At 31.2% G+C, this 19,577-nt stretch overlaps 1 protein-coding gene across 6 annotated transcripts in view; it reads left to right on the top strand.

Annotated features, from left to right (window-relative positions):
* Positions 1-3,869: 3,869 nt before the first annotated feature.
* The window catches only part of LOC134697347 (F-BAR and double SH3 domains protein 2-like), a 48,377-nt gene continuing 32,669 nt past the window's right edge, over positions 3,870-19,577 (top strand). For all 6 annotated transcript variants that reach the window (XR_010103105.1, XM_063559559.1, XM_063559558.1 and 3 more), the window contains exons 1-3: positions 3,870-3,981; positions 4,077-4,174; positions 6,744-6,789. Coding sequence is in view for 5 of the 6 variants with exons in the window: in XM_063559559.1 (XP_063415629.1) it covers positions 3,958-3,981; positions 4,077-4,174; positions 6,744-6,789 (168 nt within the window). In the remaining variant the exon portion in view is untranslated. The remainder of the gene's footprint in view (positions 3,982-4,076; positions 4,175-6,743; positions 6,790-19,577) is intronic.

Below are 19,577 nucleotides of genomic sequence, written 5' to 3'. Positions count from 1 at the left end.
AGATGACTTTGGAAAATGGTTGCATCGTTCGTCGTATTAATTGCAGTAATTTGTGAACACAATGTGATGTAGATGTTGTTGGTTGTGTATTGAAGTAGATTGCGTGGCATCTATATACATCTATATTCTTTCTTTTTTTTTGTATAAGTAATTCAGTTTCATTTTGATAGATACATACACCGATATCTAGTAAAACCAGTTTGTCCTTTCCTACACAGGATTTCATTGATTGATTCATGAAGTTAATTTACTGTCCGTTTTGGCTATATCGTGGTAGCCAGGTTTTTTTTTACGGAGGAAGCCGGTGTGCCCGGAGAGAAACACCGATTTTCGGTAGGAAAACTAGTCGAACGCAAATGCCACTTGCATGGTGTGAGAACTCACCACTTTATAGTTGACAAGTCACTACTTAAACAGCTCGGACATTTTATACAGAGTTACTCCGCTTCATCTGTGAAAGAAAAAAATAATCAAAAACTATAACAAAATAAGGAGATGTGGTATGCTTGATAATTAGACACAAGTTATTTATCCACCAGAGTTCAAATGAAGCGGATGAAATATATTATAGGACACTGTACGGCTTAAACAGAAAACTCGGCTATAAGAATATAAACTATAAAACAATTCAAACGAGAAATAAAACAGAACACACATAAAACAACGACGACAATTGAACTACTGCCTCCTGGTTAGGACAGGCACATACGTAATTTGAAAGGTTAAGCTTGTTTGTGAGAGGGTTCATTCCTCCCATAAACTGGGCCAGTGGTGTACAAGTACAAACTATACAGGCCATAAACTGCATTCAGATACTAACAGGTGCATTGTGGTTTAATTTAAAAATATGTTTGTTTGGTCTTTGTTTCTGTCTGTTCCTATTTTGAATGCACTGTCGCTAATAGGTAATAATTGTAAAAAACATTTGTGCTCCCTATTTCAAATGATGAGATAAGCTTCATACCCTGCTAGGTCTGACTTTTTTTATAAGATGTGTTTCTACTTTGTATTGATATGACAGGTTACGCCCTTTACAACTGATTTGTATAGTTTGTACTTGATATATACATGGGCTTTCATGTTGATATATATTTCAACTGGTCCGAAGGTCCATGTGACATTTCCCCCATCAATTAACATCACTTTCCCTTGGGCTTTCATGGTTATATTTGTCTCATTAGCATTCATACCACATCTACTTAATAAAACGGCTCCCATTTCCAAAGCATGAACGCTTTAAAAATGTGTTATCATAATACGTGATAAATTGTGCCTAGCTGTACGCACAGTGGCAAATAGTTCATGCATTTCAGAAGAGTATTCATGTAACAAGAAGCCTGTATGCACCTTATTGACTGCCCAAAATTTGAAAGATAGTCATTTTGTTGCTGTCCCTTTTCCAAGTCAGAGGACATTTAACACATTATTAAAGCTGTGTGGTTCCTGCAACAGAATTCTACGTTCACAAATACGTGGCCTTTAATTCACATACTACAACGGCAATAGAAATCCAACAAATAACTGACATTTCATTCATATCCATTCATGTATTATTAGTAATCAATGATTACATCAATATATGGGTCTGATAATACTCATATATGTAGAAATATGAGGGCATATATTTCAACTACGGGGTATACCTCGTACCGGTTCCACACAGCAAGAGAGAAAATATTATGCAATGGAAACAAATTGAAATCTGTGTTTAAGGAATTGTCATTATTTATTATCGGCTTATAGTGGGTGGGTTCAAATTTTTCACATAAATGTTTTGTAAGTTATCCTCCCTCCCTCTGATTCGAAATAGGGACAGATAGAAACAAAGATTGAAAAAAAAAGTATTTGCAAGTTATAATACAATGGTATACATGTTAGTATGCGAATGCGGTTATGTGCTTTCGTGTTTATGCATAATAACTTATATATATCGTCGCTGGGCTTCTAAAATGTCGTATATTACTTTTTTTACTAAAAATTCTTTTCGACACCAATGGGGCGGGAGGAAATCTTTGGTATTACAAAATAGCATACAGTAAGACCAATCAAAATGTGTGAAATAAGACATATTACAAAATTACCAATGTCAGTTGTTTGTAAAGGTTGCTTCCAAAATGTTGTATGAAAACTTGAAAATCGTTGTAGAATGGCTTTGGGAAAAAAAATTTGTACATTTCTATATTTCTGTGAAAATAATTTAAGTTCTTGGGATAATCCAGAAATGTCAAAGTTTTTATTTTACTGCTATTTACAAAAATGTTCAAGTTCACATACAACATTTTGGAAGCATGCATTTTGCCAAAATTTTCAAAGCGTGTTTGTGAGATATATTTTTCTTGAATTTTTTTTGATTTACAACATTTTAGAAGCCCAGCGACGATAATCTATGACGACCAGGATTTTAGAGGACTTTATTAACTTAAGAGATGAAGATACCAAGGAACAGTAACAAAACGCTACAATGAAAACCCCAAAAAATGCGTCTTACGACTAACAATATCCGTAGAGATGAACAGTTTTACAATTCGAAAGAAAAAGCTGTACCCAGACATGACAATTTAACATTTTGTGATATGTGAGAAAGGAGACTTCTGTGACTATATACAGTAATTGGAACATATCAATTGTCACCTGAAAGTTCAGAGTTCTTTATTTTCCAATAAAGGGCCCCTGTGACGGGGCAGAATGACAACAATACACAATACATTTTCATTCATAACACATAAAAATAGAAATGAAGATACATATATCCCAACCACAAATAATTGTTTAGAAATAATTTCGAATTTGTTTCTGTTGAACTCTAAATAAATTCATATTTTATAGCCAGGCTTATTATCCACAATCCAAGGTCAATTGAATATAATAATTGTGTCCTTTTTTGGAAATTTTATAAAATGACGCATTTGTAAAGTATAAAAAGACTTATTAAAGCCAATGTAAAGGTACAGGATGTATAAGCTGCTGTCGTTGTGATACAGTATGGATAAGAGCAGTGGCGGATGCAGGAGTTTTCGAAAGGGGGGGGGGGGGGTGCAGAACATATGTCCCGATTCAAATGCATTGATCGGCCAAAATAAAAGGGGGGTGCGCACCCCCGGAACCCCCCTCTGGATCCGCCACTGAAGAGCAAATAGCATTTAAAATTTAAAAAAAATGCAAAATACACCCATGTGGCTCAAGCAAACCCTTATACAAACATATCTAAAGCAGATAGTGAAGAATTACAAATACAAACATAAAAAACATATTAATGGGTATAAATGGTGATGTAATTTAACCTTTTGATGGACATAAATCTCATTTTCGCAATTTTAAAGATTGTTTTATAAAGTCACGAAATTCAGTCAAAAGCTCAAATTCAGGATTTAAAAGAAGTTTTAGTTTTAAAAGTGGTATGAAAGTCATCGGAAAAGAATTATTGTACACTGAGACTACTATAACACTATGTGTGTTATAGTAGTCTCAGTTGTACATGAAAAAATGGTTAATAAAAAGATAGGAACAAAACTGAGTAGACGAAAGGAGCATGCCTGGCCAATTTGAACGTGCACGACATGCACATCAATAAAAATGCAACGAAAAAAGTAAGAAAGAAAAAAATCATGATGGAAAATTAAGTCGGACTTTATAACAGATTGAGTTATAGCTATTCTCTTTTTCAAAGTTCAGTCATTTTTTTTTCTTTCAGTTTCCCATCCACGAGAATTTTTGCACTTTAGAATTCGTCTATTAATTACGCGTATTACGACATGTAAATTTAACAATATAATGTTAATCATATCCTTTTAAACAGTCTTTACTAAGGACACTAAGGAGAAAACTGTAAGCCGGAAACAATTCAATAACATTTCGTAATTTGTGAATGAGTTACAAAACTTCCGGTAGGAGGTGAACAGAACGGCCACAACAATTTTGCCAGAATGGCGTGGTAACTGACGATCGGCATAAATATATATGATGCAGCCACCTCCTAGAAAGGTATTGTCAATTTAATCAGATATACATGTGATAATTGATTCTTATTTCTTTTTATTTCTAATCCTTCAATTATAACTTTACAACCTTTTTTGCAGGTAAAACACGCTGCCGTTTTGAAAAACATACATTCAGAACAGGTGTCAAAGCTTCAAGCAAAACATCAACAAGAATGTGAATTACTGGAAGATATCAGGTATGTAAAATTATATTTATCTCTAATTATTATCATTATTATCTACAAAATGTCCTTAAACAGCTGATTGTTGTGACGTTTTCTGTTGACACACGCCCCCTTAATATTTATGTCAACAAGCGCATTAGAGGAGAAAGTTTTGTTTCAAAGAATGCATTTAGCAGAGATTTAAAAGATTTAAATTACATTTTATTATGTTAAGATCTGAAATGTTATAATTCTATTTAAAGTTTTAATGATTATATGTAAATAAAACCTATAAAGATTTAGAAAATACCTCTACACAACTAATCCTGGTTATTGACCTTTCATTATTTACAGTGTACATTACATTAATTGTTTATTTACTATTTGCAATACACTAATACACTCAGGTAAATGAATGATTGAATTATGAGAATAAAGAAGACCGTTTAATTGCACTTATATGATAGCTACTCTTTGTAGTTTTCTGTTGTCAATGTTGAAAATTTAGTTAAAATGTATACATGTATTTTATATATATATTTATATGTACATTTGTCAACACAATTTATATTTTGAATGAAAAGGTCATCAGAGCTTACATTTGTATTTCTTAATTGCTTGTCAATATATGTAATGTAATACATGTAGGGATTTGATAATATTAATGATAATAAAAGTATATTTTCTCTTCTTTATTTTATGTTGAGTTAACATAAACAACTGTGAAGGTTACATATTTGTTGACTAAGATTTTTGTGGTATTTTGGTAAATCTGGTGGTTCATGGTTTGTTGAATTTATTGATGGTTTTAGGCTATGCACTTGACAAATCAATGCACATAATGTTATGGGTATTAGTATAGGTGGTTTTGTTGATGAGTCACTATTTTCAAAGATCATAATAATATTTTGACATTTTCATGTAGGCCATCAGTTCTTTTTTATTGTATAAATTTTACATTTTTATTCCCATTGTCCCAGGGTTGATCATTAACTATTAATGTATTATGATTGAGAATATCAATCTCATATAATTAATATTCTTACATCAATTTTAAATAAAAGAAAGAGTTTTCCACTGATTAAGGGTCTGCATGGAGGTCCCTAATTTCTTTATTATTTATTTTTGAATCATAATTTTCCTTCATTTCTTTTTTTTTTTTTTTCTTGCCCTTTATTCAGGCCTGTTAGGTGATTTATTCGCTGTCCTGTAAATCCCATTCAGACCCTCAGGCTAGTAATAGTAACCTCAAGATTGGGGACTTTTGGCCCACCAACAGGTAATCACCTTGGTTGTAACATTTGCTTTAAGTGTAAACAAATATTGTACCTACATGTACATATACCCTGATATGTATTAGGTGAACATAGTAAACAATTTATGTCTACATGACATTGTACATGTACAAAATGTATAATACTAAAAAACTGACGTTCAATGTATAGAGAATAATACATGGCAAAATCCGTATCATATGTCGTATCATCCCGAGACATCAATATCAGCCCGAGGGCCTTTAGGCCCGAGGGATGATATTGGTCGAGGGTGATACGGCATGTGATACAGATTTTGCCATGTATTATACGCTTTATCATATATTTCTTAACAGAAGAGTATTATAGTATATGAACTGTTTTCTGATCCATAGCACTGGGTTTCCTTCAGTTCTGCTTTTGTCTTGTTTCAAAGCTTTAAAATAACTGCTCAATTTTTTATACGATTGACCTAGGTTACCTTACAATCTGTTGTTTTGAAAATATTTTGTTTATTAATGTATATATTTAAGTGTTATGTATTTTTTTATAGTTGCATTGAGTGTGCCAAAAAATATGTTGTAAAAACTTGATGTTCGTGATGTCACATACAATATGAAAACTTGATGTACGTGACGTTACATACCAAACAATGACGTCATTCAAAAAAAATACCTATTTTTAGAGAAAAAAAATCTTAAGCAAAAAAAACCCCTAAAAAAATGACTTTAGTTAAAAAAAAAAAAAAAAAAAAAAAAGTATGCGATACGGGTTTTATCATGCGATACGGGTTTAGCCATGCGATACAGGGTAGGTGATACAGACTGGAAAAAGGAACCTTTATTAGATATACAAAATAGCTGTATTTTGTACTAAATATATGATAAATGTAAATAACTTTGATATTTTAATGTACATGTAAACTACAATGTATAGATCTCATAGGCACTCATACCACAACATACATTGTGTACAAGTAGGAATAGTAAAAAAGAAACCTTTGTAATATTACTTAAAATTTATAACCTCCTCATCATATATTATGCAAACAAATTTGTGCAATAGTGCATCTGATGAAATTATTTAAGATGTTTTGATTTAAAATGAATATACATTCAGAGCAAACCACACAGAGACTTTTGATAATTTTAAAAAAATTCAAGGACTTTGACCTAGCCAATTCTTCATACTGATCGATAGACTTTATACAGGACCTTTTACTTAAAAATCTATTGTAATTTTCAAATTGTACTGAACCTATCATTATTAAAAGCAAACATTGTAACTGCTGAAGCCACCATCAAATTCACCAGCATTCATTGTTAAATTTTATTTATCTTTTTTTCCAGGAATTTTAGTAGACAGAGATCAATAATAGAGAAAGAATATGCTCAGGTAAGTCAGCTGTTTTTCGTAAATCACCCTTCTCTGGTTTTTAATGTAACTAATTTTATTAAAGCTCCCTCCATGTAAGCTGCTTTGATATATAAACATAAAATGTCTGCCGTCGACGTGTAGTTAACAGGAATTTAACAAGGAAAGGAAGACACAAAATATTTCAATGTTTTTATAATGCCATCTTGAGCATCATCATGATCACAATAACTCATGTTCTGATATCTGATACCTTTCTGCTGCTTTTCCTGAAATCTCATGAAAAGTCGTCTTGACAATCACAATAATGAATCATTGTTAGAAAAAAGCTTCGGCTTCTATCTTCATACCTGTAGCCAGGGGGGGTTCGGGGGTACGGACCCCCCCCCCCCCCCCCCCCTTGAAAACAAATAAGCACTGTTTAAGTCAATGTTCTGTTCGAATTGTGACTGTTTAAGTCGAGTTTGTGAGTCAAACGAACCCCCCTTTGGAAATTCCTGGCTACGGGCCTGATCTTGTAGCTTGTTATTTTTGTATTGCTACAAAGTATTGGTCCTTAGGAGCCTCTTGTTATTAATCTTAATCAAAATAAAGCTCCTGTTTCTAACTTACTTCCTATTGTTTTATTTATTGCTACAAAGTCTTGAATTAGTTTATTAGAGAAATGATGACATTGTAGTTAAGTGCCCTTGTAATTAGGACACCACAGTTTAAGTACCCCTTTAATTGCCACAAAACAGCTTATTTCCTGGTTAATGTCTCTCTTGATAATGATGTAATACATTATAATTATTGTATTCCTTTGTTATTGATTTGTGACCTTTCTAGAGTGTATTTCTCTGGGGTTATTCAAGTAGAGTGTGGTTTATGAAGTAAAATTGAAAATTCGTTCTATTTTTTTTGCTGCAATATCAAAATATTTATTTTAAGTAAAGTATATTTATTTTAATATCAACTCTTACAGAGAGATGTGAATTTTGAAGATACAGTTATAACAATACATTGTACATAATTGCATTTCAGTCCAACTAAGTCACAGCGATTCAGCTGACATTATTGTTATTTCATCAAAAAAGGAAAAAAATGCAAATTTAACAGATCTTCAATGTTTGAAACTTTGTCACAATAATTTCTGATTTATAGCAGATCAGACAAAAATAAGTTACAAAAAAGTAATGTAAATTGATTTAATGGCTCAGGAGAGAAAAGGGAAATAATTTTCACAACATGAACAAGGTGACATACATAGAACTTCTGTCAAGCAGGGGGAATGTGTAAATAGCAAAACCAGAAACTAAGAAACCAGAAATCAGAAACAAGAAACAAGAAACAAGAAACAAGAAATTAAAAATTATCTAATATTGAATAAGTTTCTAATGACTAATTATAATTGACCTGATATAAATACACATGTATAACTGATAAGGACTCTGATCTTTATGCACCTGATGTAGCTGAAACCCTTATCAATTGTAACAAAACTTAATAATTATATACAAAAAAGTGTCAGTTCAGTGTTGGATTTTTAATTGTGTTGAAAGGTTGACATTGTTTATAGATGTTTTAAACGTGTGTTTACTTTATGGTAAAGGGTTGCTGATGTAAAACAATTATAAAGTGTCAGTTCAGTGTTAGACCACAAACATAACTTGGTACAGATTTTTATTTGTATTGAAAGGTTGACATTTTTTATAGATCTTTTAAAAGTGTGTTTACTATAGTAAAGGGTTGCTGATGTAAAACAATTATAAAGTTTAAGAAATATCACCTCTGAATTTGATTTATGATTTCCTTTCTTTCCTTTTTAGCTCACCTGACCTGAAAGGTCAAGTGAGCTTTTCTCATCACTTGGCGTCCGTCGTCCTGCGTCCGTCGTCCGTAAACTTTTACAAAAATCTTCTCCTCTGAAACTACTGGGCCAAATTTTACCAAACTTGGCCACATTCATCCTTGGGGTATCTAGTTTAAAAAATGTGTCCGGTGACCTGGCCATCCAACCAAGATGGCCGCCATGGCTAAAAATAGAACACAGGGGTAAAATGTATATTTTGGCTTATATCTTTGAAACCAAAACATTTAGAGCAAATCTGACATGGGGTAAAATTGTTAATCAGGCTAAGATCTATCTGCCCTAGAATTTTCAGATGAATCGGACAACCCGTTGTTAGGTTGCTGCCCCTGAATTGTTTTTTTTAAGGAAATTTTGCAGTTTTTGGTTATTATCTTGAATACTATTATAGATAGAGATAAACTGTAAACAGCAATAATGTTCAGCAAAGTAAAACCTACAAATAAGTCAACATGACCAAAATTGTCAGTTGACCCCTTAAGGAGTTATTGCCCTTTAAAGTCAATTTTTAACAAATTTTCGTCAGTTTTTGTAACTTGTACAAAAATCTTCTTCTCTGAAACTACATGGCCAAATTAAACCAAACTTGGCGATAATAATCATTGTGGTATATAGTTTGAAAAATGTGTCCGATGACACCACCTACCAAACAAAATGGCCGACATGGCTAAAATTATAACATAGTGGTAAAGTGCAGTTTTTGATTTATATCTTTAAAACTAAGACATTTAGGGCGAATCTTTCAAGATTTAAATGTCCATCAGAATAAGATCTATCCCCTCGCAAATTTTCAGATGAATCTGACAACTTGTTATTGGGTTGCTGCCCTAAAATTGGTAATTTTAAGGAAATTTTGCAGTTTTTGGTTATTATCTTGAATACTATTATAGATAGAGATAAACTGTAGACAGCAATTTTGTTCAGAAAAGTAGGATCTAAAAATAAGTCAACATGATAAAAATTGTAAGAGTACCCCTTAAGGAGTTATTGCCCTTTATAGTCAATTTTGAACAAATTTTCGTCATTTTTGTTACTTGTACAAAAAAATCTTCTTTTCTAAAACCATGGGCCATATTAAACTAAACGTGGCCACAATCATCACTATGGTATCTATTTAAAAAAAGTGTCTAATGACCCCACCTACCAACCAAGATGGCCGACATCAGTAAATACAGTAACAGGTGAGCGACACAGGCTCTTGAGAGCCTCTAGTTTCATTGTTTTAATAAGTAAATCTCATAATCATCTGTTCAACCAGTCGAACCAAACTTAAAATTTAGGAACTATGTCTAAATAAGTTTTCCTGAAGAAGACCTATGCTGATGCAGTGAAAGGTATGTAGATTTCCATTCTTAATTCTACTACATAAATATTATACATTTTTACCCCAAGAAAATAACTAATCTGTTTTTTTGAATCACTACCCTATATTTAAATCAAATAGGCCCAGGACCAATCCAGTATCCTTCGAAATTAATTTTATTTACAAAGTATTATGTGCATAGATTTAGAGTAATTAAGAGCTGGTATACTCAATGTATGACAAATATTTCTTGTTTTGGAATACATTTTTTCGGCATTTATTTTTATACTTTTTTAAGAAACACTTGCTTGTAGTATAATTATTGTGTGTATTTTTAGAAAAGAAACATAGAGCCGGAACTGTGTTCTTAAAAAAGATCTATTGTTCGATGGACAGAAAATTCTAGTTACACATAATGTAACAAGACTGAGTGAAGAACATCGTGAGTTCATTCAGGAGAGATTAGGTCTACAACTGTAAATCACTAATAATGTACCATGAAGGAAATACAGCGTTTTAATTCTGATCTATATGGTTATTTGTAAACTCTTCACATTGTACAAATCATGTTAACTAAGTGTTTTGTAAATTAGGATAAAATACCCTTATTTCTGTTGATTTTTCGCTTAACCCTAATGGTCACATTGACATTTGAATCATCTCTTCACTATTTTTTTTTCATTTTTGTGAATATGTACATATGCTTGAATTATAGTCATTTTATACACAGTTGAAAATTGTGTCATTTTTATACGCACGTTTACAGGATGTATAATGGTATACCGTTGTCCGTCTGTCCTTCCGTCCGTCCATCTGTCCGTCTGTCTGTCGTCAACATGTCGGACATTTACCCAAAAATGCTTTTACCAATTTGCAAGAAACTTTGGTGAATTGTTTATATCTATTGACGTGAGCTCCCTTTCGATTTTAATAAATTTCAGATTCATGTTTCCGAGTTATGGGGTTTTATTCATTAAAAAAAGGGGTATTTTCCAGTTTTCGGACAATAACTCAAAAATGCTATCAGCAGTTCTCATGAAACTTTGGTGAATTGCTTATATCTATTGACGTAAGCTCCCTTTCAATTTTTATAGATTTTAAATTTTATATTTCCTAGTTATGGGATTTTATTCATAAAAAGGGGTGATTTTCTAGTTTTCAGACAATACCTTTATTGCTTTGAGCAGATTTCATTAAACTTTGGTGCCTGGTTAATATCTATTAAGATAACCTCCCTTTAATTATTCATAAATTTCTGATATGACATTTAGAAGTTATTGAACCTTATTTTTAGAAAATGTGACGGGCGTATCATGCGCTCATGGCGCAGCTGTTTATTCTTTTTTTACTCATTTTTACATAGAAACTATGAACCGTGTAACTGGTTTTTTTCCAATTTCACTTGTGGTATTCTGATCACTATTTATCTAAATGATTAAATAACATGACACAATTTGTACTCAAAATGCCACTTGAAAGATATGCTTACAGCCAGAATATAAAACAATATTAAAACATCTATAATCAATGTCATCCTTTCAATGTAACAAGTTAAGTATGCAGTCCAACACTGAACTGGCACTTTTTTGTATATATAAGTTTTGTTTCATCTGATAAGGTTTTCAGCTACAGCAGATGCATAAAGAACAGTCCTTATCAGTTTAATATAAATGTGTAATTATATTATGTCAATTATATTTAGTTATTAAAAAAATAATATTCAACATTACATATTTTTTATATTTTTTGTTTCTTGTTTCTGGTTTCTGGTTTCTGATTTCTGGTTTCTTGGTTTCTGGTTTTGCTATTTACACATTCCCGTCAAGCAGGACAAAACAACTATGTTTTAAGGTGTAACCACTGATTTGAGATGCATTCTCAAATGATGTATGTGCAAATATAATGTTACATTTGTACACAAGTGTTTTGAATGATATGCACAACAGCAAAGCTTCATTTTTAACATTTGAACAATTTATGATATTCCTGTATTGTAAATATGCAACTATTTATCAAGCAAAAACTCCTGCATGATGTTACATGGTAAATACTTGTTTATTTTTACTTGGGAGAGATATCAAATATATATATTTATCCTGCAATTGGGTGTCCTACTATACAGATACAGCCCTACAGATATCGCTATGCTGTATCTATACTATACAGATATCGCTTCTAAGCTCTGCCCACTGCCGGACTGAGTATTGTTTGAACCTGTGTGACCTCAGAATGTGTATTCCACTTGCATTCCAATGGGATGACAATTGTCGATTTCAAAACTTGAATGTGTATGATTGTGTTACGAAATCAGCCATGTCAATTTCAGCATGCATGTTTAGTGAAAGTCAAGTCTGAAGCGTAGGACAACTCGTACACTTCTGTTTCAAATTGGACAATGTTTTGTTTTTAATTTTTACTGTTTATTCACCTTGAGCGATGTATTATTATTGACCATTCGAGATTCTTTTTTTGCGAATCCATCTTCAGCGTAATGTGTGATTTTGATATTACTACGCGGGCCTCAAGGGATTACAAATCGAAAATAAATGCTAAATATGTAAGTTTTTGTGTTTTTCAAAACACAAACAATTTACAGAATTAATTGCAGGATAAAGACAATAACTGTTTAGTGTCTTTAAATATCAGCTGTATTTGTACTCGGCTCGAAACAGGTGTAGTAGCTCGCTAAAAGCTCGCATACACCTTGTTTCCTAGCTTTCGTACAAATACAGCTGATATTTAAAGACACTAAACAGTTATTGTCTATGAATCAATTCCATTGCTAAAAATACATTTAAGCTCCTTAAGAAATTTCTGTGTCATAATATAAAAAGTACCAAATTTTATCACAATTTTCCTGCATACATGTATATATATACATTTTGTGTGCATTAAATTTATAAATAAATTAAGTTAAATGTATTCTAAATTTGTCAATTTCTTTTATAAAATAAATTTATTTAGTATATATACATTTGTACATTATAGTCAAACTTGGTTCTATAATCCAATTAAAAGAGATCTAGACATATAAATTCTCTTAAACCAAATAATGTCAAAGGACTATAAAATCTGATGAAATACAAAAACATTTGCTCTGTAAGCCAATTACAGTTTACATGCAGTTTGAAAATTCTCTTAATGTAAAATGTTGTGTTTACAAATATAAACATGATAAACAGATAAAATATTGCAAAGAGATGATCACCATTCTGTCTATTGCTAAGTCACTTTTAAGATATAGGAAGCTGTTCTTATTTTCCAAATTGATTTCTATGGCTATATAGTATCTTAATTGAATTTCCAGTATTGATGATACCCAAGAGAATTGTAAAATAAAGATATAAGTCTGCTTTTATAGATCCGAATGTATGGTAATTTGTTTGTCAAATAGAAATAAAATTCGGTAACTTGTAAATGGACATGTTCATATACTTTGATGGCTAACTTGTATGCATTATACATTTACATGTTGTTATATACATGTACAATAAGTCATTTAGATACTGAAGCTTTTAAAAATCCTACTGTTTTTATGCCCCACCTACGATAGTAGAGGGGCATTATGTTTTCAGGTCTGTTTGACTGTCTGCGTCCCTTCATCCTGTTTCAGGTTAAAGTTTTTGGTCAAGGTAGTTTTTGTTGAAGTTAAGTCCAATCAACTTGAAACTTAGTACACATGTTCCTTACGATATGAGCTTTCTTATTTTAATGCCAAATTAGGGTTATGAGCCAAATTGCATGGTCCACTGAACATAGAAAATGATAGTTCGAGTGTGGCATCCGTGTACTAGGGACACATTCTTGTTTTTCACATGATGCATATACATGTATATATAAAAAGGATAACATGACTGGAATTATTAAAAATATTTGAAAGTACATTAACAAAACAGCAATACTAATAATATACAAATATAAGAATAAAAAGCTGTCCTACATGAAGTTCAGCTACATGCAGAATTTTCAGAACACAATGGAATAAAGAAATGAAATGAAGTGAAAAATAATTGCTTCAGCTGAATTTTCTCAGTATATTCTTTTTCTTATACTGAAATGTAGAGAACACTAGAATGGCCAGTTTGAAACATGCTGAAACTTTTGGATTTGGTTTAACTTTTAACTCATTTAATTTCCCCTTTTATCACCTCTATCTAGTTTATTCTCAACAAAAAAAACCACCTACTATTATTTATGCTACATGCCTCTCAAATTAACTAAAATAATGGCTAAGAAATCATTTGAACAATTTTCCTTTATGGATTTCTAACAAATACACGATTTCCAATATAAAGGAAAGAAACAAGACAATATAATTAATGGGTAATGAAGCATTTATTGATGGGAAAACACTTTAGTCGCTTATTTTCATGAAACAATTGGTAGCTGATTGCTATGTAGTGATTGGGTCCTAAAGTTATATCAACTAAACATATTTAACTGTTTTTTTTTTTCTGCGTTTCTAAACATATCAACTGAGTTCAAGGTCAAATTCAGGCTCAATTTAAATCTTAAGATCTAATGAATTTTTGATAAAGTTAAAGAAAAAAAAAAGAAAAAATGTATTAATGTTGAAGTGAAATTAATATTATTTTGTACTGCAGTTGACTGTATTGTAATTAAAGTTATTTGTGATATTCATTTTGTTATATTATATATTATTATCGGTTCCCATCAACAGTGCTTCTGTATTGGTTAAAGTCGTTTTTAGGATGTTATAATCAATTCAAAATTTTAATTTGTTTTAAAATTTTTAATTTAAATAAAAATAAATCATTTGGAACCGATATACAAGCTATAAGACTATTAGAGTCATGTATTCTAAAGTGAACTGTTGAACTTTTCATTCACATCAAAGTGCATGTACATGTATTTACAAAAATATTTGTACTTTGGTCAAACAGGATAGATATGCTTATCAAAGTCCTATAAGATGATAAGCATGTTTCTAATTAAACTTTGTACAAATAAGTATTTTGAGATATTATATATTTTTCTTCAAAGCTTAATTAATACATGTACATATAAAAAAGAAGATATGGTATGATTGCCAATGAGACAACTATCCACAAAAGACCAAAATGACACAGACATTAACAACTATAGGTCACTGTATGGCCTTTAACAATGAGCAAAGCCCATACCACATAGTCAGCAATATATAAGGCCCTGATAAGACGATGTAAAACAATTCAAACGAGAAAACTAACATGTTTGTTTGAATAAAATTTTATGATGTATTACTTCATGGATTTGTATATTTGTAACATTTGCTGTCTTATTATAGAATAACTCCTGACAAATCCAGAGATTAAATGGTTTTATACTTCCTTCATGATTTTGTGCAATCATCCATGAAATTAGTTTCAATATGGCATAAATGAAATAGACATCCATAAGTAATCTTTTATCCATTTCAAAGAATAAATCAGTAAGACTTAGTCTCAGAGGGCAGGATGGTTAATAGGAAATTGTAGGAGGAATATATAAAAAGCTAGATCATAAATCTTAGATTGGGTAAATGACAGAGACATCAGGGCATTTTGATTGCTGACTTATAAAAGGTATGGGTTTATTCTCATTGTTGAAAGCCATCTTGCTTCCACTGCATTTGAACTTTGGTGGACTATGAGTTCACTCACAGTCTTGTATATATATCTATAAGGCAATCGTATCATATCTGCTTATTCACAGTCTAGTCTGCAGAATTTTTTGCTGAGTCTGCGATATTTATTTTGTGAAAGTTGGACATATTAATCATTGATTTTATCATTTTGCTGGGTTGCTGTCTTAAAACTAACAATGATCTTGTGTTTTGATCTCTCCAGTGACAGGATGATAATTTTGTTTAGGATTAAATAGTTTCTTTGAAATCATTTAAATTACAAAAAAACTGAGCTTAATAATTGTAGACCAAATAATTGAAATGACAAACATTCGTTCGTGATAGGTTTTATTTATTTTCTGTTCTTTTTCAATGCACTAGCTGATATTCATTGATTCAACCTAAATATATCATGTTGATACATAATGTTAAATGTTTCTTATTTCAATTTAGATTTAAGTTATTTTCGTCCAAATCAAAACAAGAAGAAAAGATTTCAGGGAGTAATTATCAACAAACTTCATTTTGTTTGAAATGTTCTTTGGTGAAAAATGAGAAACAGATATTGCACAAGAGCTTGATGTTTATTGGAAATGTCTTAATTGAAACAGAACAGATCAAATTCTTATTCTAAAATAACTTTTTGTAATTTATTTTGTTAAAGGGTGAATGTTTAAACTTCATGCTTTAAAGAAATTTGTACATCATTTTAACTTTTTTCATTTAATTAAAAAAAAAGAGAAATATTTATTTGGTTTTATAAACAATATATAAACTGGTATACTCATGAAGGAATAAAGTAATGCTATCAACTTGATTAAATACCTTACAGTAATAAGATTCATATAATTTTGTGGGTATCAATTTTTTAGATTGAGGCAAAGTTGCATTTTTGGTGGATATTTGGTTTCATGGTTTTGTCAACCTTTTGCATACAAAATTAAGCCTATAGTAAAATTTTCATTTGTTGAATATAGGAATTTGTAATAAGCCTGTACATACATAAATTGGTATTTTGGATTTTAAAAAATGAAACTATATTAGATATTTGTGGTTGTCATGAGTTGATAAAATTGAAAATGGAAATGAGGAATGTGTCAAAGAGACAACAACCCGACCATTGAACAGACCAATGAAAAGACAACAGCAGAAGATCACCAATAGGTCTTCAATGCAGGGAGAATTTCTCAAACCTTCTCAAAGGCTTCCTTCAGCTGGCCCCAAAATAAATATATATACTAGTTCAGTGATAATGAACGCCATCCTAAACTCCAAATATACACAAGAAACTAAAATAAAAAGTAATACAAGACTAAAACAAAGGCCAGAGGCTCCTGACTTGAGACAGGTGCTAAAATGAGCCTTTTTGAAAGCATTTTATGCACTTCATCCTGTTAAGACTATGCAGTACTTTATATATGCATGAGTAATAAAATAATAGTGTCTAATATATATATCAATATTTATCATTTTACAGTATTGTAATACTACATTTAATTTGTTAGCACTTTAGTTTATATTTTTATTTTATAAAAATCTTTCCTGATTTTAGACACAAACCAATAGTTTCTTTTAGACAAATTGTTGTCAGATTTGGACATTTTTTTGTTCCTTTCAATCACAAAGTATTGGTTTAGTAGATACTGTTTACATTACATCCTCCTCAAATATGACTTCAATCACACATAAAGTACTCTCATTGATTAAATGAGGGTCTGGATGAAAAAAAGGGGGTGATTTATTGCTAAGATTTATAAGGCATTTTTCTTTAACTTCAATTAAATGCTTATTCTGTAAAATTCTTGTAAATTCTATATTATTAAATTTTCATGTAATTTGGTGATTTCTTTTTTTTTGTTCTGTACATCATGTATTGCCTTGATCATTTCTGTAATCAGCATTGTATTATAACCTAAGATTCTTTTATTTTCCACATAATTTCTTCATTCCGGTGTACTGCATTTTTTCACTATTCCTATAGGCTTGCCCATATTGTGCTCATTTCTCTATATCATTTCATTACTTTTTTTGCAGTTATTCTGTATTTGGATACCCCATCCAGAGCCCATTATTTAGTTTGGTGTAATGATATCTTCTCAATACAAATCATTGATTTATCTCAGTGTTTCATTCATAGTTAAAAAAGATGATCAATTAAATCTTTATAGTTTACTGAAACTGGGCCAAGGTTTAGGACAATTAAAAAAGAGGTAATCTGTGTTAATAGACAATTGATGATCTCAGCCTTAAATATCAGGAGAGGGTCATTGTCTTATAGACTTAGAATGTGCTGACATCATCGGACTGACTGTTTTGCGGACTCGTCATATTGGAAGGATTATAACTCAGTTCCCAAACAGGTTGTTTGATAACTGATATCTAGAATGCAATGAAACCTCTTTAAGTTTTGACAATTGTGCATCATGGTACACTACAAAATTTGAAAATCAGACAGAGCTGTACATGTATAGAAAAATAAGAAGATTTAAATGTTTCATTGGCAATCTTCTTAGGCCCAGTCGTAGTAGAGGGGGCATAAAGTTTTACCATGTCCGTCTGTACTTCCCTACATACTTCCTGAAGCTCAGGTTTCCTTTCTCTAAATTGAGTTTGCCTCATCCAAATGTTACGAAATTTTAGTACACAATGCTTTTATTGTAACCATCAAGCAAAGAACTTAGGTTTGAAAAAGGGTGGCGTCACATTTACCATTCTTGAGTTATGCCCCTTTATAAATCTGAAACTGCTGAGTTTATTATTTCCGTTTCCGTTCTCTTACCAGTTTGCCCCAACCAAATGTTACAAAACTTATACACAATACTTAAAAATCTGCAATTAAAATTTAAATATACTTATGGAATCAAATGGATTTTACATCCTGGTCTGGAAAAGGATACCACAGTACATTTTCTGAAATTTGGTATGCAGTGCAATTGGCATATCTTTTTACCACAGGAATTGTTTGACCTAGTGAACCATTAATCATGGTTCAGTAACTTCGAACATTTTGCATATTCCACATTTACATATTTTAATTCTGACGTTTTAATTTTTCTATCAAATTTAGGCAAGACATATCTCAGAGTCAACATTTTTGTAATCACCAAATTCCTTAAACGAAACTATTTGTAAAATCAGTTTTGTGTATTATTGGAAAGCTATAGATCATACTCTGTCATTTGGATGATAGACTTTAGTTATATCTCAGATGTATACAAATGATTGGAAAAAGTCATCGCACCACTCTGTATAAAAGCACAAATATCTCTGATACAAAATAATCGGAGAGAGTGATCCAGCACTTTCTATAAAGGCACAATTAATTGGTTTATTTGATTTTTTAGGACAGTATCTCAATCAGTGAATGTTTAACCTGATTTAGATAAATGTTTGGACAGGCCATTGATTTTAATTAATTAACCTTTTTCTTCATTTGTAAATGTATCTGTAGGTTCAAGTTATGTAGTTTAAAGGATGGTTTGTTTTTGTTTTGATCGTAACATTAAATATTTGTTGTAGAGTTGTCAATACATTTTTGTACTTCAGTAATCATGGTAATGTGGATCTGTGATGATATTCAATTGCCATACATGTATATATCGGGCCATTATTTTTCTCGTTTGAATTTAAATTATAGCTGACTTATAATGCAGTAATGATTTCACTCATTGTTGAAGGCCGTAATATGACCGTTAGTTGTTAATTCTGTGTCATTTTTGATTTGTGGTGAGTTGTCTCATTTGCAATCTAGTGGCAGGTCCTTAAAGGGTGGCAGGGGGGAATATGGCATTGGAACCGCCTTTATCCTTTTTGAAAATGTCTTGATCCGCCCCTGCAATCATTACCACATCTATTTATAATTAAGGAAGGCCAGTGACTGCATGTAAATTGATTTGTTTGTTAATTGGTTCAGCCATGCATTTCAAATTTGAACTATTTCAAATACTGGTACTTAATTATTGTAATATAAATAATACATAAAATAGCTGATTAACAGATTTAAATTACCACATGTTTGTATATAGGATTAGTTTGTGGTTTGAACTAACTTG

This window comes from Mytilus trossulus, chromosome 14 (genome assembly GCF_036588685.1).
Source record: "Mytilus trossulus isolate FHL-02 chromosome 14, PNRI_Mtr1.1.1.hap1, whole genome shotgun sequence".
Lineage (NCBI taxonomy): Eukaryota > Metazoa > Mollusca > Bivalvia > Mytilida > Mytilidae > Mytilus > Mytilus trossulus.
The sequence above is the reverse complement of the archived record's forward strand: the minus strand, read 5'-3'. Positions and strand labels throughout refer to the sequence as shown.